This window comes from Microcebus murinus, chromosome 9 (assembly GCF_040939455.1).
Source record: "Microcebus murinus isolate Inina chromosome 9, M.murinus_Inina_mat1.0, whole genome shotgun sequence".
NCBI lineage: Eukaryota > Metazoa > Chordata > Mammalia > Primates > Cheirogaleidae > Microcebus > Microcebus murinus.
The window spans coordinates 4447167-4471348 of NC_134112.1; the positions used below are offsets into that span (position 1 = coordinate 4447167).

A 24182-nucleotide genomic window follows, 5' to 3' on the forward strand; every position below is an offset into this window, starting at 1 on the left:
AGACTATGGCATGCTGCTAAATCTAGCTTTGGATCTCAGAATGACATCAGAATTGAATAAGACTGAACAAACATGAAGGATATAGTCTCATATTTGTAGAGTAATGTGCCCTTAATCTTCAGTTGACTTAGAACCAGTCAAGTTCACCAAGGCACAATCATATATAAAGAGGGCAAACATCAGCTCGGGTCAGAAAATCCTCTTTCTTCAAAATTCTGTGGAGGAGTTTTCTGAAGAAGCTCATATTTTCAGAAAACATTGCAAGGAATCCTACATGCAGTTGCATAATCCCTGCGTGGGGTGCGGTGCAGGTGCAATGTTACGTAAGATCGAGGCTGCACGTTCCTCAGAGAGGTGAAGAGATGCCTCCCCTGCCAGCACATGATGGGAAGGACAACTCTCAGAGTGCTTGCACCAGGAGGAAAACTGTGACAGCTGGTGGCTAAATAAAGGCTTCATGACAAAGTGGCAGGATAGCCAAACCTACACATTCTCCTCACTTGCCACTTGGCAGTGAGTGCAGCACACACTTGCAGACAGACTCTAAGTGCTGGGACTGCGACTGCGCTGAGCCGTTGGCAGGAGAGTTGAGCGGTGGGCACACGCTAACGTGATGTGTCTGTGTAATGGTACAGAATACAGGGCCTTGGTAAGGTGACCCAGGTGTAAATCCTTGCTCTGTGTAACTCTGGGGGACTTCATTAAGTTCCCTAACTCTCGCTTTTTTCATTTGTAAAATAGGGACAACAATAGTACCTATCTTTTGGGTCACTTTAAATATGAAATGATTAAAGTTATTAACGAGTTTAGCATAGTGTTTGGCAGCTAGTAACTGTTCTTAAATGTTAACTATTAATATAGTTAATAATTTAGCCAACATATACTTACTGTCTATTAGCTACACAAAGTTGATCATTATAATTATTATTAAAAGAGAGGGAGAGACAACAGGTATATATGCCTACTGCTAAGTGAGGCAGGGGAAGGGGAGGAAACTGAGAAATGGGTGGTGGTTCAGTTTACAGACTGGGGAGTTTGAGACCCAGCACCTCCAACCTCTTCTCTGAGGCCTCCACTAGGAAAAGCCCAGAACCAACCACCTCCACCTAACTCTGTCATTGTCCCCGCTGATCTCTTTTAGTTCCAATTCCATTGAAGAACCCTCCAGCTTAGACGTAGTGTGGTTCCAAAACCCCTCCAGTCTCTGACATAGGTTTCAGGATTTCTAGAAACCAGAACCTCTCCCCTGCATGCCTCCTCAATGGCTAATACTTGACACTGCCTTGTGGAGTTCACCCTTTGGATTCATGTGGGATGGCTATTCAAATGCAATTAGCTGTGACAAGGAGCAACAGTTAATCTACAACCAGTTATTCTGAAGAGTTCCTGGCCAGGCACGGTGGCTCACAACTGTAATCCTAGCACTCTGGAAGGCCGAGGCGGGAGGATCGCTTGAGCTCAGGAGTTAGAGACCAGCCTGAGCAAGAGTAAAACCCTGTCCGTACTAAAAGAAAAATTAGAAGGGGGTCATGGTGTGCTCCTGTAGACCCAGCTACTTGGGAAGCTGAAGTATGAGGATCCTTTGAGCCCAGGATTTGGAGGTTGCAGTGAGCTAGGCTGACACCATTGCACTGTAGCCAGGGCAACAGAGTGAGACTCTGTCTCAAAAAGAAAAAAAAAAAAAAAAAGAATCAAAGAATAGGGTGGAGAATGAGAGGATAAAGTCTCTGAGATCTGCTGCCCCTGCTTTCCAAATTTCCCTGTGAGTGGTCTTATCCATAAATTACCACTTTGGAAAAAATATACTGTAATTTTTAAAAAGAGGATTAATACTATATAATATGCTATATAACAGACCTTTGGTTGGGCAATGGTATTTTAGATATGACACCAAAAATGCAAGCAACAAAAGAAAAACTAGACTAATTGAACTTTATCAAAAGTAAAATTTTTATGCTTCAAAGGACACTGAGAGTTTAAAAAGAGGATCCAAATGTATTATTTATAAATCACATATAAACAAGGGACTTGTATGTACATAATGTAATTTTTAAAATTGGTAAAGGACTCGAATAATATTTCTCCAAAGAAGAAAAATGGTTATTAATGGCCAATAAGCACATAAAAAGATGCTTAATATCATTACTTATTAGGGAAATGCAAATCAAAACCACAAGGAGATACCACGTCATACCCATTAGGATGGCTATGATCAAAGACAATAAAAAGTGGTGCTGCTGACGTGGAGAAACTGGAATCTTCACACAGTGCGAGTGGGGAAAAATGATACAGCCACTTTGGAAAAACAAACAGAAACATATGTACACACAAAAACTTGTGTATGAATGTTCACTGCAGTATTATTTGTAATAGCCAAAAAGTGGAAACCACCTAAATGTTCATCAGCTGATGATGAATGGATAAACAAAATGTGATCTACCCTTGCAATGAAGTATGATTCAGCTATTAAAAGGGATGAAGTACTAATACATGCTACAGTATGGATGAACCTTGAAAACATTATTCTAAGTAAAGGAAGCCGGTCAACAAGGCCACATATTGTGTGATTCTATGTACGTGAAATGTCCAGGACAGGTGAATCTGGAGAGACGTGAAGTCGAAGCCATCAGTGGTTTCCAGGGCGCAGGGTGAGAGAGGAGTGCCGAGTGAATGCTAACTGATACAGGTTTTATTTTGGGGGTGATGAAAATGTTCTGAAATCAGATATTAGTGATGGTCCCACAACTCTGTGTATATACTAAAAACCACTGAACTGTGCACTCTAAAGAGGTAAATTTGATGTTATGTGAATTATATCTTGATAAAAATAAGGTACTCGACATAAATATTTCTTTGAGTTAGTACTGTTAGTTAATGACCCCACATAAAATATGTCCTGTTTAAATAATCTACCATGCTAAAGAGAAAGTAATTCAACCCTGGCCTCCGTGGGGATGTGACAGAGTGGAAGGCAGGACGTGTGGGTCCTCAGGCCCTCTCTCAAGGGTCTTGGGCCTACGTCCAGCGACTGCTCACTGCAGGCCCCGCCTGGTGCAGCTGCCCACAGCCGCGGAGTGCCGAGCAGGGCCGGCTGGAGAATTCACGTTTTCCCCGGGAGCTGTAGGAAACACCAGCCCCTGTGCTGAGGAGGGGGTTTCTAAAGCAGAGGCATTGCTCTGAGCACTGCGGCGCAGGGGCTTGGGAAGGTGGACTTTGGACACATGCCTGCTTCTGTCCCTTCACTGGCACAAGGAGGAGAGTTCGGCCCTGTGTGCCGGACTTGGGAACTCCGCCTCCCAAGAACCCCAGCTGTGCTCAGGGGACATGCACACCTGACAGAGCACAGTTGTGGGCATTTGGCTTTTGTTTCTGGTTTGGGGACTTCCCAAGGAGCCGGCACTCTAGTCGCACGGTTACAAAGGGAACTGTGCACCAAAATAAGTGAAAAAAAGGGAAATAGATTGATTGCCTGCAAGGGCCAGGCAGCACCCCCAGCAGGTGGGGCACTGTGCCCCCGCAATTCTCAGGCTGGGGCTGGGGAGTGGGTGCCATTCTCACCCCTGGGAGGCACAGTCATTGTTGGGCCACTTACTTGCTCACTTGGTCTGGTATGTCAGCTTTGAAAAGTTATAACCTGTAATGATTTACTTTCTAAATCTTTGTTAGTCTGTTCAAACTGACCTAACAAAATACTACAGACGAGGTGACTTAAACAACAGAAATTCATTTTCTCACAGTTCTGGAGGCTGGAAGCCCATTATCGAGGTGCCATTGGTGTTAGGTCTGGCGAGGGCTCTCTCCCAGGGGTGCATGCAGCTGCCTCCCGCTGTGTCCTCACCTGGGTTTCCTCTGTGCACTCGGGGACAGAGAGAAAGCTCTTCTCCATGTAACAACATCAGCCCCATCGGGTTAGGACCCCCATGACCTCATTTAGCCTTAAATATCTCCCTAGCGTCTCTATCGCCAAATATAGTCATAGTAGAGGTTAGGGCTTTAACCTATTCAGTCCATAACACATTCAAATTAAAGATCCACTTTGGTCACTAAATTTGTATGCTTTATTTATTTATTTAAAAGGTCCTTACAATTGTATAAGATTCAGGCCCTATAGAACATGGATCTACCCCAATTATCCTCATTTTAAGAGAGAAGGAAACTAAAGCCTAGAGCAAGGTAATTTGCTCTTGGCAATACAACTGTAAGTGGAGGCTCAGGCCTGAAGAAGCCAGTGTGTTTGACCCAACACCCTTGCTATTCCACGTGTGGTCCCTGCGCCCGCAGCCTCTGCACACCTGGATGCTTGCTAAAAACGCACACTCTCAGCTCGTACCCCAGACTCGCTGCATTTTAATAAGATCCCAAGTAGTATCTGGCACATGTCGAGTTTAGGAAGCACTGCTCTAAGCTAGCTGCTTCCACCTATGACGTTGATATGCATATTTCCTTTCAGTTTCTGTCCAGAAAGGGCAGCTGGAGTGACTCTCAGGCCATTGCAGGCACTCTGCCCCGCTGCATGGACGGCTGAGTGTGCTCTCACAGGGGCTGTGGAGACCTAGGTGGGCTTGCCAAGGGGAAACGTGAGGCCTAGGAGGAGAGGTAGGAGCAAACGTGGGGGATGAGGTTAGAGCAAGGAGAGACTGTCCCTCAACTGGCCTTACACTCTGGTCCTCAGCACCCGTGACAGCTCCTGCTCCTTGGGTTAAGAGCTGATGATTGCAGTCCAGATCTGTAGCCAGGGACAGCAGTTACAGCAGGGACAAGGACACAGGCATGGTGTCCTGGAGCCACAGCAGTGCTCAGCCATGCTCCGTGGCTGAATGAGGCAAAGGTGCTATTTTCATGCAGCCTGTAGGGAGTTGAGTCCTGGAGAATGAGAACTGCAGCCAGGGGCATCCTTTGTAACTCCCTGTTCTGTGACTCCCTGCCAGCTTGAAATTCACCAAGGTGCAGTATTTACACTATGAAAATTGGCAAACACTACAAATTGAGGCTTTCCCTCCCTTCCTCCCTCCTTCTCTCTCTTCTTTCTTTCTTTCTACAGACTCTAGCCCTGTCACCAGGGCTAGAGTGCAGTGGTGTCATCATAGCTCACAGCAACCTCAAACTCCTGGTCTCAAGCAATCCTTCTTCCTCAGCCTCCTGAGTAGCTGGAGCTATAGGTGCGTATCACCACGCCCAGCTAATTCGTCTATTTTTTTGTAGAGATAGGGTCTCACTCTTGCTCAGGCTGGTCTCGAACTCCTGGCCTTAAGGGATCCTTCTGCCTTGGTCTTGCAAAGTGTAAAGATTATAGGCGTCAGCTACCTCTCCCTTTCCCCTCCCCCACCCCCTTTAAAGAGCTATTTCTAAATACTTATCAGCACATCCCTGGGTGTTTGCAACACCGTAAGATAGATCATTTAGTGATAGTTGATATCTGAAAATGTGCTGGCTTCATCCAGGACATTTAGAAGTGTGTGTAGGGAAGAGTCAGTAAAGAACACTGTTCCCCTTGAATTAATGCCTTTACACATGCTTGTGCCATTTGCTCTACTGAAAGTCAGTAAGCACACAAAGGATGCCCTGCTCAGTGACCACAAAGGTCAAGTCGATCTTGGTGACCAATGCTCTAGATGGCTCCCCTCAGCCCTTTGTTTTTCAGCCCATCACCTATTTGTATTTCTCAGGCCATCTGGAAGAGCTAAGCCCCTGCCTGCTGTTTCTGATTTCCTTGTCTAGCCCCACCTATTAGGTGGCCGTTTCCACACTGCACACAATGGCTGGTATACAGCAGATGCTCCAAAATATTTGTTAACCACAGTTTTGGAAAATAACTCTACACAGGTGGGTCTCTTGGGACCTTTATCAGTGAGGGAAGTTTGGGTTGCAATATACAGAGAAGCTGGGTCCCTGTCCCACCTGCCTCCCAGGTGGTACTCCTCCCCCACAGCTGACTCAAGGTGTTGCCAGGCCTAGCCCATTGGGACTCTAGGCCTCAGGCCACCAGGGCTCAGCCCCTACTTCTAGTGGCAAGTGTGACTCCTACCCACTCATTGTGACAATTCTTCTCAGTCCTAACTATGCACTTCATTTCTGGAAACTGGTCCCTGTTGGGTTTCTGAGTCTGAGATGCTTGGTGGCCTTTCTAGAATCTGAGGTCCTCCAGGCCTGAGGCCACTTGGACCTTCCTCCTATGACAGCAGGTTGAACCTCAGCCTAGAGGCAGAACATCACCCCCTTCTCATCATTTTCCTGAGATGTTGACTATCTGAGAAACTCTTCACCTGTCTCTGCCTTCCCCATGGTGTTTCTTCCGTCATTGGAGACACGGGTCATCCTGTGCTTCTTTTGCCCATGTCCCCACAAGACCTCCTCCTGCTGCGCTGGCCAGGCCTTTGGCTTACATGTGGCCTTGAGCTGGACTTCTTCTCTGGAACCTCAGCTGGGTCCAGGCCCACTCTGCCTTGTCTAGTTCTCCGCTCTGGCCCCTCCCAGGCTGCCCTTCCCACAGCCATGTCCAGAGCAAGCAAAGGCTCAGCAGACCCGGGGAGGGACTCTCTGAGGCCCACACCCAGGGTGGAGAGAAGGGCAGAGATTCATTCATTCAGTGCACTGACTCCACCCTGCCAGGCGCTGTCCTAGATGCTGGGAGATAAGAATCAAGCAAAGGTCCAACCAACACTGACTAAGGGCACATCCTGGGGGAGACTGATGACAGCACATGAACAAAATGTGTATCGAATATATGTATTTATGTCTTTCTATTCCATCTACATCTAATGTGTACATTCATCTCTACTTACATATTTACAGAAATATCAATAAAATGTATAAACACACATAAACACCATACTGTTTAGTTATACATAGAAACATTGTACATGTAAACATTTCTTTACAAATATAATACAAATAAACTTACATTTACAGATGAACAACAAATATATATATGTACTTATACACACACATAGTGATACATTCTCAGAAGAAATAAGGCAGGCACAGGGGAGCAGGCAGGGGCTGGCGTGAGGGCTGCTTTTACACAGAGGGGTCAGGACTGGGGAGCTGGTGTCTGAGCAGAGAGACGGAGTGAGAGGCAGCAGGAGGTGAATACCTGGGTGAGCGTCCCAGCTGGAGGTCAGAGGTGAGGTGTGACGCTGGGTTGCACCTTGGTGAGCTTCAAGGCCAGGCGGAGAGGGGAAAGTTCTGCTTGGGAGCCAGGCTCCGAGCACCCCAGGCCTCAGAGCCATGGCAAGAACTTACACTTTGTATCTGGACTTCTCTCCCTCCCTGTTTTGTCAGAGAGAAAGCTGGGGATCAGAGGGAGCTAGGCTCAGGCCGGCCTCCGGATACCTATACCAGGGAGCACCGCTCCAGGACGGATAACCTGCGGGCGCGCTGGGTCTTACCCCTCACTGGCCTTTTATTCTAGTCGTTGGAACCCTATGGAATTGTTTTTACCAGTCAGACTTTCATACCAACCAGGATCTTGCTTTTCTTGCTTTGGGGTGACTTAGGAAGAGAGCGGAGGTGAATTTCCGGCAGATCAGGGACTTCGGGCTGATTTGCTCGGCCCCAGCGCAGGCGGCCTCGGCGGCGCTCCTGCCTGCCAGCCCGCCCGGAGCCGCAGGTTGTGCCAGGGGAGCGAAGGTGGGACAGGAGGCACACGCGTGCGCTCCACCGGAGTGGAGTTCTAGTCAGCACTGCCACGCTGCGCTCCAGCCTCCACTGTTTCCGATTCCGTAGGATCCCTGGGGACCCCAAATCTGCATTTCTAACAAGTTCCCAGGTGTGGCTGACGCTGCTGGTCAAGAACGCACGTAGAGGCCCCACGCACTGGACATGTGCTGCACAAATAAAGGTCAGAGAGCGGGACCGGACACTCACTCCTCATCCTCCCCCACGGGTCCGCCTACCTCGCCCCCGCACGGCCTCCAGGCCGCCAGGTGGTTCCCCTCCCCCAGCGCCTCGGGCCCGGAGCGGCGGCCCGCGGGTCCCCACCCCGCCCAGAGAGGGGCGCAGTCCGGCCCGGGGTGGAGGAGCCCAGAAGGCGCCCTCCGCGGCGGCTGCGAGCCTCGGCCGGCCCAGGTGCCGCGACCCCTTCCCGGGACGCGCGGCGGCGGGGCGGGGGCGCGGAGCGGCCGGGCGGGCGGGGCGGCGCTCGGAGGGCGCGGCGGAGCCTCGGGGCGGGGGCGCGGCGCACCTAGCTCCCGGCGCCCCCGCCCGCGCCGCCGCGGCCCCTCCCCGCGCGGCCCGCGCCTCCGCCCGCCCGGGACGCGCCAGCCCCTTCCGTCCTCTCCGCTCCGCCGCTGTCCTCCGCCGGCCCGCGTGGGAGGACGATGGGTCAGCGCGGAAAAAGTGAATGAGGGCGGCGGCGGCGGCGGCAGCCAGCGCCTGAGTCGGCCCGCCCGAGCTCCGCCCGCGCCCCGGCCGCCGCAGCATGGACGCGCCGCGCGCCTCGGCGGCCAAGCCCCCGACCGGGTAAGCGGGCGCGCGGGGCTGGGCTGGGCTGCGCTCGGCGGGGACGGCCGCGCCCGCACCGCGCCCGGGCAGGGCGCCCCTCCGCGGCCCGCGGCCCGCGCCCAGCGTGGGGGTGGCGGCGGCGGGGAGTGTCGCGTGCTTGGGGCGCCCGGGTCGTTGCCCAGGTAACGGGTCGGGCCCAGGCCGAAGCGCACTTTCGCTCAGAGTGTGTTTGTGTCGCGAGCCCTCTTGGGGTCCCTGCCGGCAGAGCCCCCGCCCAGCTCCGAGCTGCCCTCTGCCCCCTGCGAGTGTTTGCCCCAGGGTCGGGGACGGCTGGGGGACACTGGGCCTCTGGCTTGGGCGTGTCACGGGTTTGCGGCCCCCGTCAGGTCTCCCCGGCGGCCACGCAGCCGCTCCGGTCCGCGCGTCCTGCAGCACGAAGCGGAGGGCTCGGGCTTCGAAGTGGCCTGGGCCCCGCGCTCCCGCGGTGCGTGGAGAGGGCTTGCCCGGCCGTTCCCCGACAGCCGCCCCTCCGCGCCGTGCTCCGGGTTCCCCGCGGTGCGAGGGCGCCGAGGTGGGACCTGCCGAGGTGCAGACCCCGCTGCGGCCCACACGTCAGAGCTGCCGTCCTCGCCTCCCTGTCCGGCCCCTGCCCAGACCTGTCCCGGTTTCTGTTTGCCGTCCTCACACCTTGCGAGCAGGGACTACATAGCACATTCGGGATTTCACTTGCAGAAAGTCATTCCCCTGGTCCAGCCCAAACAGTCCCGCGCGTTCCCCGCATCCTGAGCCGGCTGGGCCGTGCCGCCCGCGTCCGCTGCTGGCGGGTCGCGGCCCGGTGCACATGGGGGGTTTCGGCGCGCCGCAGACCTTCGACCTCTGTCTCCCGGACAAATGCGTTATGAGTGTTGCGAATGGAATGAGCGGCTGGGGTGGGCCCTGCACCTGCCTGCCGACCCGCCGCCTTCCGTCCCAGCAACTGCACTTGAAAGAGGCGGCTTTGGGGACAACAAACCTCTTTGCAGTTGTGTCCCACTGACTCACCCTGCCCGTGTGCCGCAGGCCGTTGTGCTGCCCGAGTGCCAGAGCTTTCCAAACTGGCTTTTCTTTTGAACCTCACTTTAATGCCAGGAAAAAGTGAGACGGGTTAGCAAATCAAATAATGCTGGAGCTGAGGAATATTAAAAATAACTTTTTTGCAGTGAATTTACTGGTGGTTATATAATTCCCTTTGAACAAACAAATCCCCCCAAAAGAAAATAAACGTGGGAGGTCCTTTTTCATGGTAATGGGTGTCCCAGAATAACAGGGAAATGGGAAACAGAAGTACCTTTAAATCGGTGGCTTTCCTACCCTATTAAATGAACCTGTTGTTTAAGGAGACTGAATTATTTTGTCACGTCACCTTATAAGTAAATATGGAGAAGAGAACGCTTTAAAAGGCAGGCAAACCCGGCCTGCTTGAAATCCTCCAAGAGGGGCCGATCACAGAAGCAGAGCGGAATCTGGGCGCGGGCGCTCTGTCCAGCCCGCACTGTGCAGCGCGAGACAGAGGGGCGCCTTCTCACTGCACAGCGGAGCTCGGATTGGCCTTCACACTGGAGTCGCAATGGGAAACTGAGGACTTTTGCTGTGGACATGACAAGAAAACATGAAATTGTTGTCACTGATGAGTTTTATTCTTTCATATCTACAGCATATGATTTGCTTGTTTGGACTTCTTTGTCCAAGACATGTAGGCATATTATTTTTAGTTTCTATCATTCTCAATTATTTTATCATTTGTTGTTAATGATTTTGTGTTACAATCTGAGGAAAGAAATGGCATTAGGTTTTTGAATATTTTGTATACTTTCCATGTATTGCTTGCCCATAATAAGGGATAAATATTGCTGTGAAATTTCTGGCTTTAGTACCTTATTGGTGGCCATCGGATTTTGTTGGCTTTTCACTGAAATTACCATTTCTTCTCCGTACAGTCTCTTCTGTTGTGTGAAAATGAGGCTGTGTTTGCACCGTGCTTGAGGGAAGTCTGTTTTCTATCTGGTACGCAACGAAGGGTTGGTTACAAAATCAGGCTGTCAGTAGGCTATCGTTTTCCCACTTGGTAAAGAACAACGGGTGTGATGAATTTGTTGTTGTTGTTGACTGAAACTGCCACTCCTTCTTGTGTATAAACAGGTTATACTGGGTACAATTAATTAAGGACGTTTCACATTATAAAATGTGGCCTACCAACTCCCTTCTTGAGGATTACCGGAGGGAAGGGTAGGCTGGTGAATATATGTTCACTAATGGTATATTTGACTAAATTATTGATAGTTATTAGTTACCTCTGTTAAAACACAGATATACATTTTTACTTGGGTTGAAATTATATGTTTTTATTAGTTTCATTAAAACATTTATGACTAACTTAACTGTCTGGGCAAAATATTCTTTTAGGAAGGAGGTTGTGTGCAAAACTTGAACGAGTCAGACTTGATGTGACTTTTAGGGAGTTTTAGAGCTCAATTGAAGTGTAATAATTGACAGAATAGTCTAGAATACAATGGCAAATTGCCTTTTGGTGAAGTTTTAAAATGTATTTAAGGCCATACTTTACATGTTTACTTTTAGTTTGAACATTTGTGGGATCTATTCCAGTAGTCTGTTATGGAATACAGGGCTTAGTTTCCCGTTGGGCCTTATACCGATAAGGGACAGCAGGCTGGGTATTTGGCAGGATGGTGCTGAACGCTTTTTCCTGTGGAGGAAAGACGTGTTTCTGTGGAATAGAATAATCTCCAACGATGCGAAATGTCAAAACAGCTGGTGCATTTGATCAATGGCTGCATTCAATCAGTTTGCTTATGTAAAAATCAGTGGAAGGTTTGCTGATTAGTTTCATCAAAAAGTAGGCTTCATGTAGACATAGCTGTTATTCATTTCTCTGCATAAATTTATATTTAATAAAGTTATTAGAATAAGAAGAAATTTTTAAAAAATAATCAAAGTGGGCAACTTGAGCTACTCTAGTCCTTCTAGTCCTGTCAACACCCAACATAATGTTAAGTATAGAAGGCTGCTACTGCTACTCTTGGTAGTAACATGGGCAAGCTGCAGTGACATTCTGTATTAAACCCTCATAAGCATGCAAATATTAAGGAAATATTAACAATTGTACACCATAATAAGAAGCTTAGGTTTTTAGGCCTTTTTGCTTTTGGCTAATGTGTTGGAGAATGTGTTTACATTCTTTCAAATGAGAGCATGTATAATTATCTGTTACATAAAAGTTTCCCCATTTAATTTGAGCAATATTTTTAAAAGACATTACCTCTGAATACTCTTTATCTTGGCAATTCATTTAAGAATGTCAAAGTTAGGGGTCAGTGTAAAGTGGAGAGTAGACCTAGGAATTTTATTCTCTTTAATTATAATTTTTACTAATAAATTAGAGGAGTTGTATATTTCTTTGTCACAATATCACATAATCTCAAAGCATATTTATTATTTCTAAGTGCTTGTGTGAAGATGAACTGAAGTATGACTACAATCTGGTTTAAAGGTTTTTGTAAATGTTAAGTCTCCCCTAACTCCGGGAACTCCAGCCTGCAGTCCCTCCTGTGTTCTCTCATGACCTTCGTTGCACAGGTAGAGAGGATCATTATTGGGTGGGACCGTGACCCAGACAATGAGTGACAGCCCCCACATATATGCAGGCCTGAAATCTATGAACTCTTTGTAATTTGGAACCTGGGAAATGAAGTCATAATTTGTGCATACCCAAGAGTGCTCCCATAATTATTGAGAAAACAATGATTATAGGATATACACCATAATAAGCAGTTTAGGTTTCTAGGCCTTTTGTACTTTGTTATTAAATTCATAATTAAATTAATTTTTTCAATTGATCAACAGTTTTAAAAAAGTGAGCAGAAATATTTGATCTGAAAGTAATCTTTAGGTCAAAGACATGCAGATCTGAAACGTAGTAACACTTGGTTCTGATTTAGGCTTGAGCTCAGTTAAAAACATTTAACAGAGAGTGTATTTATTATGTAGTGTTTCCCTAAATCCCTTCATTCTCTTCCCATCCTTCATTTAATTATGAAGTCTGTGGATTTTATTTGTCGGTTAATTTTAGTTATACCTTTTTTTCCAGTTACCGTATACTGTAGCAGAACATAGAGTTGATATTTCATGACCCACTGAAGGCTTTTACATATCTTTATCTTTGTACTTTTTTCTACTTAAAATACTATATTTAATATTGATTTACATTATTGATAAATATTGACATGTTCATAATATACCTATTTATCATTTTATGATTTTCATTTATTGAGTTGTAAATTTTACTTCCCACACCTCCCCATTTTACACATTTGCTTTCTTACTTCCTCCTCATCTGTTGAGTGTTTCTATATTGAAACATTGTATTTGGCTTTTTGTACCTGAGTTGATAAAGAGCATATATCACTTTTCCTTCATGTTTCCATAATTCTTTCTCACCTGTCTCATCCTGGAGTAGTATTAAACTTTTTTTCTTATGTATACTTGATATGATTTCAGTTGCTTTTGCAAAGCTAATGATAATCTTTGCTTTCAAGACCTAGTGCTATTTATTCTAGTGTTTGTGGTGTACCCTGGTGTGACAAAAGACGACTGGTCTCCAACTGGCTTATACACAATTCCCTGTGCTTCTGAGCCACCCTCTAGAGAAAGATGGCTCCTCCCAGCCAGGAGGTACTCCATGGCCTTTCAGGTTTTAACGTGGTCTCGCTCACCAGGTGGGGAGCTGCTGCTTGCCAGGGTCATGTCTTCTATAGGCCTAGTCCAATTAGAATAATCTCCCAGCTAAAAGCATTTCTATTAAAAATAGGAAAAAAGAGAAAAAGCTTTTTAAGCAACTGTCAGAATATATTTTACTTAAATACATTTGATTAGACAGATTCCCAAATGCTTTTGCACAAATACTTTGGTAGATTCAGGTCCCACCTCCACCAAACCAAGCCATTTAAGAAGACAGCGATTGATTTCAAGAAATTGTTGAAGTCCTTATCCCTTAAGAAAATGACCCCATTCCCCCCTCTCCCCACCCCCATCTTCTCTCCTGGGCGCCATCCCATGCTCACTGCCCAAGAACCCCATGGGGAGCCCCTTGCCTGAGGGCCGCTCTCACTTCCCCCAGACAGGGGCAGCAGGACACCCCCGTCGGTTGTCCCTCCTCCCTGGATACATGTGGACCTGCCCACACCCCCACTGGGTGCAGATGAGGGATAAGTGGCATTCTGGGCCCAGCAGGGTATCTTTCCCTGATTTGGAATGCCTTCTGCTGCTTTGTTAATCCTATTTGACTTTCGCCTATCAAAGGCAGAGCAGAGAGTTAGTGGAAAGAACACTGGCTCAGGGATAAGAAGATTTGGGCCCTGGTGCCAGTTGTGCAAGATTAAACTCACGCTTCTCAGCCCTGCAGGCCCATGCCGATAGGGCCCCTCCGCATTCAGGCAACCCAGGGCTGTGTATGACACTCTCTGCAGGGCACAGTGTTCTCTGCCAGTGCTGTCCCAACAGGAGACACATGGCTGCTGCAGTGGAGGAACTGAGTCTTTCACTTTAAGTTTCATCCACTTGAATTTAAATAGCCGTGTGTGGCCGGTGGCAGTGGGTGGGAGTCTCTGGTTTTGTCCCTCCCTGTCTGACCTCGCCCAGGTCTCAGGCCTGCTCTCTCACCTTGGCCTCTCCCAGGAGGACGCCTGCTGGTTGTTCCAGCTGCTGCAGGGCTTCCCATCCACGGCCTCCTTCTGGGACTACCTCCCTGGTGGCCCTGCACTTTCCCCTGTAAGAAACCTTCACATAGGATTTTCCATTTGCTTGTCCCTTTGACCCACTGAATTCTGAGCTCCTTGGAGATACAGATGTTACTTTATATGTTTCTGTGTTATTGGTTTGTGGCCTGTGCTACAGTTAGAACAAACTCTGCTTCTGGTTGGTTAGTGCAGGAAGTTGGATAAGATGATCTCAAGACTTGTGAGCTCAAAAATCATATGATTCAAAGTTTTCCCACAATATTCTAGATCCTTCCTTCAAAAAAATCAACTGTTTCTTAAATTGCTGTTTGATCTTGTTTTTGCCAGACTGTATGAGGACAGATCAACTGGCACTAAAATATTTGGAACTGATATGCTTTGACTTGGCTTGCCAGCCTTGCAGCCCGGTTCTTTGCAGATTTGGGAGGTGTTAAGAGGTATTATTTTGAGGAACATAAAGTGTTAGTGGCTTAAGGAGGAGATAGTTGTCTCTGTCTCCCAGCTGAAAGTCCACGCCAGTATGCAGGGCTGGTACCGAGGCCCCACGTTATCAGGGACCAGCTTCTTTCTGTCTGTTGCTCTGCTGTGGCTGGCGTGTGGCCTCCATCTGCTCCTGCCCTCCTGAGGCCCCACCCCCAGGCACACAGGTCCCTTTGCTCATGTCCCGAAGCCCACCCATGATCACATGATCATTAGGAGTGGCATGGAGGCAGAGGGACTGAGACCTTCCCCAATGTGATTGCATTTCTGACCAGGGAGGGCCAGGTGGAGCATAGGCATAAGTGGGAATACGGGTAGATGAGCACGTGGTGCCCCTCCCTCCCACCAGGGTCCTGGGAAGGGCTGTCCCTGGCAGTTCTTGGCCTCTCTGAAAAACATGTCCTGAGTTTGCTTCTGAGCATAACTCACAGACAGTTGTCTGGGGTTCCTTAGTGTGACCATGGTGGACTTGATGCAGGCCTCTCTGGAGGCTGGGTTCCCGAGCGCAGTCTCCCTGCAGTCCTGGGCACAGAGAAGGAACAGGCCCTCAAGGCCTGCATGTGCCCAGGAGAGCTCTGACCTCCAGAGCCAGCATTCCAGAAATCCAAGGGGAGGAAGCATGTATACTGTGATCCCAAAGGCCTGGGATAACCAGGGCTTTGTGTTTGTAACACCCTGTTACAAATAGGGTGGCTCACATTCTTTGCTTTCATCCTGTCTGTTCTTCTTGTGCCTGGCCACTTCCGCTCATTCATAGCAGGTGCCCTCCTGCAGAGGTGGGGAGGGGGAGCCCTTGCCCAGGCCCTCAGAGTAGCCCCTAGGAATGCAGAGCTCCCTCCCTTCCTGCTGGCTCCCTTCCTGCTGGCTTTGCAGTGGGCAGGTGGGTGGGAGCTTGCTTAGGGTGATGAGGAAGCCTCATCTTAAGCACTCTGTGTGGCCTTAGGAGTCAGAGACCTGGAAGAACAGAAATACCAAATGCTTTGACTTCTCAATTACATGTAAATAGCCTGAGCAAACACTTAAGTAGCAAACTAAGGCTAAGGAAGGGGATGGGAAAACCAGCTGTGAGTGAGTGTATAGTGTGTGCATGTGTGTGGGAGTGGGTGTGAAGTTAAAGCTATCTTCCAGCACTTGGCAAAACTGCACATCCCCAAATCCTTTCTGGCTGTTTTTTTTTTCTTTTACAAACTTAATGGCTTTGCAGTTGTATTTAAAAATAGTCTTGGGTCAGAGTGATAATATAGCCAACGTGTATACTTTTGTTCATGTGGGTAATTTTTTAGTGTAAATGTAGTTTCGTTAGCTAGAACCACTTAGTTAAGAGCAAAGCCCGCTGATACTCAATGCACAAACAGTTGCAGGGGAGACTGACTGACTGGGGCCAGGGTCTAGACCAGGAGTCCTCAAACTTTTTAAACGGGGGGCCAGTTCACTGTCCCTCAGACCGTTGGAGGGCCGTTGGAGAGTGCGGCGCACATTCCACACATGTGCACTGTGGGCCTGGGACGAGTCGGCAGCTAAGCATGACAGGCAGCGGCGGGAAAAACACCCATGGGCCGAATAAATGTCCTTGGCGGGCACGTGTGGCCCGCAGGCCGTAGCTTGAGGATCCCTGGTCTAGACATTTGTCACTCAGGGAGCCCCTTCTGGGATTTCCCATTCCTTTGCCAGCCCATCCATCCTGCTGTCTGTAGGTATCACGGAGAATTGGTTTCGGGTGGAATCGAAAACTTTCTCTCTTCTACTCTAAGCCCAACCACTTACTGCATCATAATGGTTAATAATGTTTTAGTAATATCACACATGGGAAGAGTGAACTGTGGATCTCCTACAAGAGCCAAATCACCCAAGTGGATTTAAAAATGTCAGTTGGGGTGCTGAAGTCTGAGTGTTTCTCATGGTTTAAAATCCCTCTAAATGGCTGTGCTTTACCACTACTCGGATATATTTGATTGGTTTTAATGGAGCAAGTCTTAGTCAAAGACTGTGTCCTGAATGAGGGTAGTGTGTGAATTTCACAGCATTCAGGAAAGTAATGAAAACTAGCTTGGAAATTAGACTAATTTAAATTGAAAAAAAATGAAAACATGTTTTAATTTGGAATATTTCCTTATTACTTGTAAACTTTTTACTTACCATAATGTTTCACATTTTTGGGGTGTTTTTTTTATTATAAATTTTTCTAAAAAGAGGGAACAAAATTGTTCTCCACAAGGACTTGTCTTATTTCTGCATTTTAGCCGCTTGTCTGATGCCATTGTCTAGCTGCCTGTTGCACACTAGGAGGTTTGAACTCCCATCGAGGCCCCCTGGATTTGGCAGGACAGCAACTGTCCTCCCCATTCGTACGTGAGATTGTCATATGAAGGTCTCTTGTCCGGTGTCCAGCTCCTCATGCTGCGGCCATCCTGCTATGTCACATGGAAGCGTGGAGCTCAGCTTCCAAAGCCTGTCTGGCTTTCTGCAGGGCGGCAGATGATGTTGCTCCACTGTATTTCTGAACTGCCTGAATTTCTCATCAGAATTTCACCAAAAAATAGTCCACTTGAAAACATCTGCATAGCTTAATCCTCATATTGGATGCTCCTTATGTTACCTATTTCATTGCAGCAGTACTCATGCATTGCTAGGATGCATACCTTCTGAGACTCTTAGGGGGGATTTTATTTTTGAAAGAAATATGTGGTGTGTGATAGGAGAAAACCAAATTCACCTGTTCATGAGCATAGTTAAAGCATTTATGAATTAATATAAGGAGTCAAATCCAGATTCTTCCTTCCCCAAAGCAAGATGTTCTGCCTTTATACTGGCTTATGAATTAATACACATTTAAAAGCCTCCCCCTTGCACTGCCTGTGGACTCAGCCCACTCTGTCTTTGGCTGATAAATTTAATGAAAGTACAGAGCTCTGCTTTGCCCAAAAAAATTAGCTTCCTTCAAAGTAGGAGCTACAATGAATCCAGACCTACAGGCTTGCTAATTGTGTTTTCTCGGGTAACCTTAGGCAGCCCCTGCTCCCAGCTGTGAGAGCCTCTCCAGTGAGCCGGGGACTCCTGACTGCCTCTTCCCTGCAAGTGAGTGGGCTCTGCTGGCTGGGACTCCTGGGAACTCCTGCTCCCTGCACCTCACAGGTGCTTGTCTACAGCAGGGACAAGCTGAACATGGGGAGAAGGGACCCCTGGCGTATGGCCCTTGAGAGCTGCTCCTAGGTTCACGTGCCTGGTGTTGCTGTGTTCCTAGGGCCCCTTGTCAGATCTGCGCTTGCACCCAGAGACACCGACCTGGGGTGGGGGCAGCGCTGTGTCCGTGCATCAAGTATGATGTATTATGTGTATTAAGCACCTGCCTGCCGTTCAGTTTGTGGGCTGCTCAGTGTTGCAGGTGTCCCACAAGTGCCCTTAGCTCTCCCAGGGCTTATGCAAGTGGAGCATCCCTCAATCTGTTTTATTATTTTTTAAAAAACTTGGTTTTAATAACTCTTATAGAAATAATTTACTCCTCTTACGTTTTACTTTTCAGTACAGAATGCTCACCTGTTGGTTACAACTGATTGTCATAATGATGTGCAGAGTTGGAAGAACATACCTTTTGTCTCTTTGACTATTGGTCTGTGGAAAACACTGGATTTTAGACAAGGCCTTGGAATGGCAACCTCAGAGGAAAATTATATGTTTGAAGTGTTTTCTTGATGTTTACTTTTCATTTTCTGAGTTCAAAATTATACAGTATCCTTATGGTCCTGGTAAGACCAACTGAGGAGCCTACTGGGAATGAACAGCTGGCTCCTTTGTAACTGAGCTGGCTTTGAAGGTACATCCCTGTGCCCTAAGGGGTATGCACTTTATTTGCATAGCAGTTTTAGGTAGGTAGGCAATGCTTTTAGTAATATAATGCTAAATATACTTTGATGTGAAAGTATCAATATGTTTGCATTTATTTTATACATGTGAAAGTGGAAAACGATTTTCCACAGGCTCTGCTTGCATCCCCTTGGTCTTGTCACAAGAGGGGTGGGGATGTGCTCCCAGGGACGTGAGCATTTGCAGCTCTCTGCCCACTGCTTTGCTGAGGGTTTTAGTCTTCAGAACAGTGGGATGCAAAGACCTTCACCGTGTTCTCTGCCACGCGGAGCTGCGTAACTCAGAGGGGTTGTTTAGGGATAGAGATACCTGGATTACAGGGTTTTATCGGGCAGAGAGATGAGGAGTAAAAGGACCTGTTGGGATGCCTGCCACACTGTAGTAGTTCCCATCATTTTTCTATTATTGTTTTTCTATTAATAATCCATTAATATGGACCAAGAACATATAATAGACATGAAACACACTCCTGAGACCTGTTTTTATGGAAGCTTGCAGCACATTTCCAGCCGGAAATACTACTGTTACCATGATGTTTTCTTATGGTAGCAGTGAAGCCAGTGCTACCTTGATAGGACACTGACAACAATTATAATTACAGGAGAAATTTTAGTTTAAAGCAGATTTAATGAGAATAATAGCTGGTGTTCATAAAGCACATTTGGGGTGTTCTAAACACAAGCTTGTACCGGGACCAGGCGGGTCATAGGAATGAGGATGTAACACGTTGGGCAGGGAGAATTGGGGACTACTAGGAGAACTCATGGGGACCCTGTCCCTCTTGAGGAGCTTTTCTAGAAAGCCAGGTGCAGGTGGCACCTCACCTCAGCCCAGCAACCCCCACCCCATCCCAGTGACCTCTGCCTCACTGCTTCTAACAGACATCCTGGTGTCATGCCGGGTGTTTGGTCTCCTGGCAGTTCTTGATGTTGTGAGGGTGAGACCACCATCCCTCAGTGAGGCAGGTGTCCTACGCCTCTTACCATGTCACTCTCTCAGCTGACTTGGCGTCGGTGACAGCCTGGGACTGGACAACCTGGTCCCATCTCCTGACCATTGGGCCAGTGTCTGGGGCCTTCCCTCTGAACTCCAGGCTGTCCTCAGCATCATTGCGTGGTTCCCTTTACCCACTGAAGGGAACATGCAAATAAATATCCGAGTTCGGTGTTGGTATGAGCTCAGTCAGAAGTCTGTCCCACATATTCTATCAGCAGCTCTGCAGATAGCTGAGAGAGAGCAGTAATAACATAGGATGATTGCCTTAAACAGTGATGTTAGTGATGTTTAAATTTTAGATCAACACTGAGTGCATCTGCAGACCCACTGGGAGAAGTGTAAGGGAAGGATCCAAACAGGGCGGCGCGGAGGACATTGGTATGTGCCCTGTCCGGAGCTGGATAGGTAGATAAGCTAAAGTTGGATAAGTGTGTCTGTGTTTGTCACATGTAACATCTAGAAGCTTGGTAAAATCCCAACCCCAAGGACATTAACCGCATGTACATAGGTACTCCGTGAGTATCTGTTGCTTTGGCAGACTTCCTCTGGCATGAGTCCATTTCTGCTAAAGGAAAGCAATGGCAAGCAGGAGGCTGAAGCCACCTCTGTTTCTGTGCTTCCTCCTGTCTGGGGGCTCCTCGGATGCCACCGCACCCCTGCTCACTCAGCGGGCTGCCTCAGCGAGCACACAGAAGTCAGATGCGCACAGTGACAGGTGGCTGGTTTGGGGTGGTGGACTTTCCATTCCATGTTCTGCTAGGTTTTACAGCCCCGGATTTTATAAAAGGGCACAAAACATTTATATGTATCTCTGCACTCTGCATGTGAATGTAAAATCTCAAACCTGAAATTATGGTCTATTGTATTAATTTTGTTGTGAGGCTTGGGAAAACATCACGGTATTGTTGTATTTTAAAACATTCTAATTTGTGAAGTGCAAGTTTCTCTTGCAGCGATAAAAACAGTAGCTTGTGTCTAAGAATGTAGCCCTGTGAGCAGTGCCTTGTTGTCATAGTTTCAGTGTTACATTGGGAAGATTGAGCCAGTGATTTAGCACATGCCAAAAAGTGAGTCACCAGGACCGTTGGTTGGGGGTGGGGGGAAAGATGCTTCTAACACTGTGATAACCCTGCCTTGTGCCCTGTGTACGGTCTTCTTTGAAAACGGTAGTAGCTCATTACCAAGGAGTGAAAATAAACTCAGGTTGAGTTCCCATATATTGAAAGCATATTTATTACCATAATTGTGACTCTTTAGAAAAAAAGATTAATGATCTCATCAGTTTACTTTAGCAGTAGAATGGCTTGGAGTGGAATTTCTTGTCAGCCGTAACTGCTAGGAAATGATGGTATTGTTGCTTTATTTGTGCAATCCCTCCAAACGCATCACGCTGGGGTGCGGCCACAGGCAGTCTTCAGTGGTCTCCTAGCGCCTGCTAAGAAGGAGCGAGACGTGCAGCCCAGGGACAGTGGGTGGCTGCCCTCAGGCAGGAGGCCAGGGAGGCCGTGGCACTGAAGACCAGTCCACACCAATGGGGAGGAAAGGCTTCTGGCCCTGCTCGCGGAGGAGTAGCGCCTCTTTGAAGCTAGGAGATGAGAGAAGCTTGTCAGGTTTTGGGCTGGGGCTTGAACGTCGGATGAAAGGTGGTGAGGTGGAGAGGCAGAGTGGATGAATGCCACGCATGGCAGCCCAGGGATGGAGCTCGCACAGGCCTCCCCACTGCCGCGCCCAGGGGGCGGACAGACCTGTAGTCTGCCAGAGGGGCGCTCAGGATGGCAGCGGCCTGGGGCCACGCTGCAGTGGGCCGGCAGGGGGGGTTGGATTTTCTCTTAGAGAACTGGAGGATCAGTCAGGTTTTTGAGCAGGAGAGCACCACGCTTATGGGTAGTTGGACTGAGGCCCGGGTGTGGAGAAGCCCGGGAGGGAAGAAGAGCTGGGGGCCTGCAGGGAGGGAGAGCTTGCATGACTGTGGCCCAGGCCTGAGGGGCGAGGGCTTGGCCTTGCACCGGCAGCAAGGTGGGAAGCAAGGGGCAGTGCTGCCACATCCTGAAGCTCACCCTGAACCGCAGGTTGCCCAGCAGAAGGAGAGCAGCAGCCGGTGCTGTCGGGACATGTCGCCTCCTTCACTCCTTGCAGTGGCCCATGAAGTGGGGGCTGCCTTCCTCCTGGGCACTGAGGGCTCCCCAGCGTGACGGCAGCGGGTGGAGCGGCTACCCCAGACCGGGACCCAGTGGCCACACGCGCGGCGCAGGCTCTTAACCTGGCCGTGGGCTGCTCCAGCACTGCGGGAGGATCCCATCCCGGGGCCCTGACGAAGGTTCTGAGTCTCAACTGGATGGGGAGGTGAGGTTTCCTGGGAAATACAAGCAGCAGGAGCAAAAAGCGAGGTCCTTGCGGAGATGCAGGTGTCGTGAGAGAAGAGTGAGTGTTTGCTGTGTGTGGGGCTCGGTCCTCGGCAGGCCGGGGTCTCAGTTTGTCACTTCATTTCCAGAGCTCGCCGTGAGAAGGTGTCACCTGTTTTACCCACGAGGACAGTGAGCCTCAGACAGCATTCCTGTGTCCCGCAGGTGGTGCCAACAGGACGCAGACCCAGGCCTATAGGGGCACACTGCTCTTCTGCCACACATGTGACGTGCTCAGTAAGAACTGTCAGCGACCCTGGCCGGGCAAGAGGGCTCTCCATACTTTATGATCTTAATTTTGAGTCTGGAATCTAAGGCTTGAACACATGTGACAATAAGACAGGAAAGCAGCAAGGCCAGTTCAGCGTTGGGGCCAGGGTGCGAGGCCTGTCTTGGCAGCGGTGCTGAAGGCCAGTGCTAGGCCGGCGCGGCCATGACCCGTCTGCCCAGGGTAAGCGTGCCGTTGAGCGTGAGCTTCCAGGCACTTCTGTAGCATTTGAAGTTGCTGCGCTATGTATCCAGGTGCACAGGCAGCGAAGGTGCTCCTTGAACAGGGTGTAGATGGCCAGCCGCGTGGGTTTTGTGCGTTACGGCCCTCAGCCCATCAGCAGAGCTGTGCGTGAACACCATTGTCACTGTCTTGGAGATGAGGACACTGACTCTCAGGGAGGTGGAGCAGGTTGCTCAGGGTTACGGAGCCCACACCTACGGCCACGAAGCCATGCGATGCCCCCTCCCTGGCACCATTTCACTTCTTAAATGTTCTGTCATCCTGAGCAGGAGCTGGGCCCAGGACTGCAGTACCTGCCCTCATTAGAATGCTCCGACTGGATCCGAGAAGGTCCAGAGCCTCCTGGAACTTGGGCTGATACACTGGAGATTATTAATCCTGCAGCTTGTTTGAAACTCGCGACTTTAGGAAGAGAGAAGGACAACAGAAGATAAGCAAGGTCTGAATTTCTGCCGTTGCCACTGATTTAGCTGCTTTTCTGTTCCACAGTAATGTGGAAGCAAAGGATTTGCACAAATTCTTTGGAATATAATACTTTCTTAGCAGCCAGCTCCTCACCTCCCAGGCAGCAGACAGTGGACAAGGCTGTGTGTGGCGTTGCCTGCAGCCTCACTGTGTTCCTCCGTGTCTTAAGCGTGCCTAGGCCTGAGGAGCACGCACGTGTGTGCACGCTCTGTGGAAGGTTCTGCCGGCTCATCTTTGGGAGGTTAGCTGTGCAACCTCAGGCCTCAGGGTGGGGCAGAAGGACGCCAGGTGCGACACCTACCCTTGGCTTCCCTGGCCCAGGCCACTTTTAGCTTAGGGAATGCCGTTCAGATGGTGCTTCCTTGACTTCATGAATGTTGACTGTGGTGGGGAGAATGTGGGTGGGGAGTACCTCAGGGTAGGGGTGGGAGAGCAGAGCTGAGATCAGAGAAAGGAGTTACCGCTGGGACAAATGGATTTGATCCCAGAGCCTTGGTGTTGTCTGTACTCAAGCAAGGCCACTGCAGGCTTGTTGGTAGTTTTGGGATGTTGCAGTGTCGTGCTTCCTGTACACAACAGGATCCAGCCTCATTGCTGGTGCAGTTGTTGCCATTGCCTACTAGAATAGGCTCAGCCTACACACGGTATGTGAAGAGACAGGGTCTACTTAATGGTCATTTATGCAGAGTCCCAGTGTGTGCATATTCACTTGACTCTCCATAAGCAAACGAGCCTGCTGGGCAGGCATTTCTTTCCCGCTTTCTGGATGGGGAATGGTCCATGTGCTGATGGAGAGTGGTGAAGTGCTCCAGCCGCTCATATCTGCTTTGGTGTTGGGTCCCATGGCACCTCCAGGGGACCCTGCATGGTCAGAGTCCATGTGTGTAGATGGTCAGAGGTCAGAAGTGATGGGGAATATTATTACAGGAGCATGCACAGGCAACAAGGTACACAATTAGTCCTGAGTAGTAGGTGATCTCATGAAAGTATGGCCTGAGGACAAAGGTTACCAGTTTGAAGACTGAAGGTGGAGTAATTATCTATAGCTACATAACAAATCACCCTAAAACTTAGCAGTTTACTATGGGAGTGGCTTTACTGCATGGTTCTGACATGAGGTTGAGGTTGCACAGATGTGTTTAGAGTTATATAAAATAGTTGGAAAATGGCTTTGTTTTTGCCAAGTGTTGTCAGGATGCCTTAGTGCATTGCCATGTGGACCTCTTCTTGTGT

General features: G+C 48.8%; 1 protein-coding gene across 2 annotated transcripts in view; it reads left to right on the forward strand.

Annotated features, from left to right (window-relative positions):
• Positions 1 to 8255: 8255 nt before the first annotated feature.
• The window catches only part of COBL (cordon-bleu WH2 repeat protein), a 282212-nt gene continuing 266285 nt past the window's right edge, over positions 8256 to 24182 (forward strand). For both annotated transcript variants that reach the window (XM_076006242.1, XM_076006243.1), the window contains exon 1: positions 8256 to 8460. In XM_076006242.1, the coding sequence (XP_075862357.1) occupies positions 8420 to 8460 (41 nt within the window). In that variant the 5' untranslated portion in view covers positions 8256 to 8419. The remainder of the gene's footprint in view (positions 8461 to 24182) is intronic.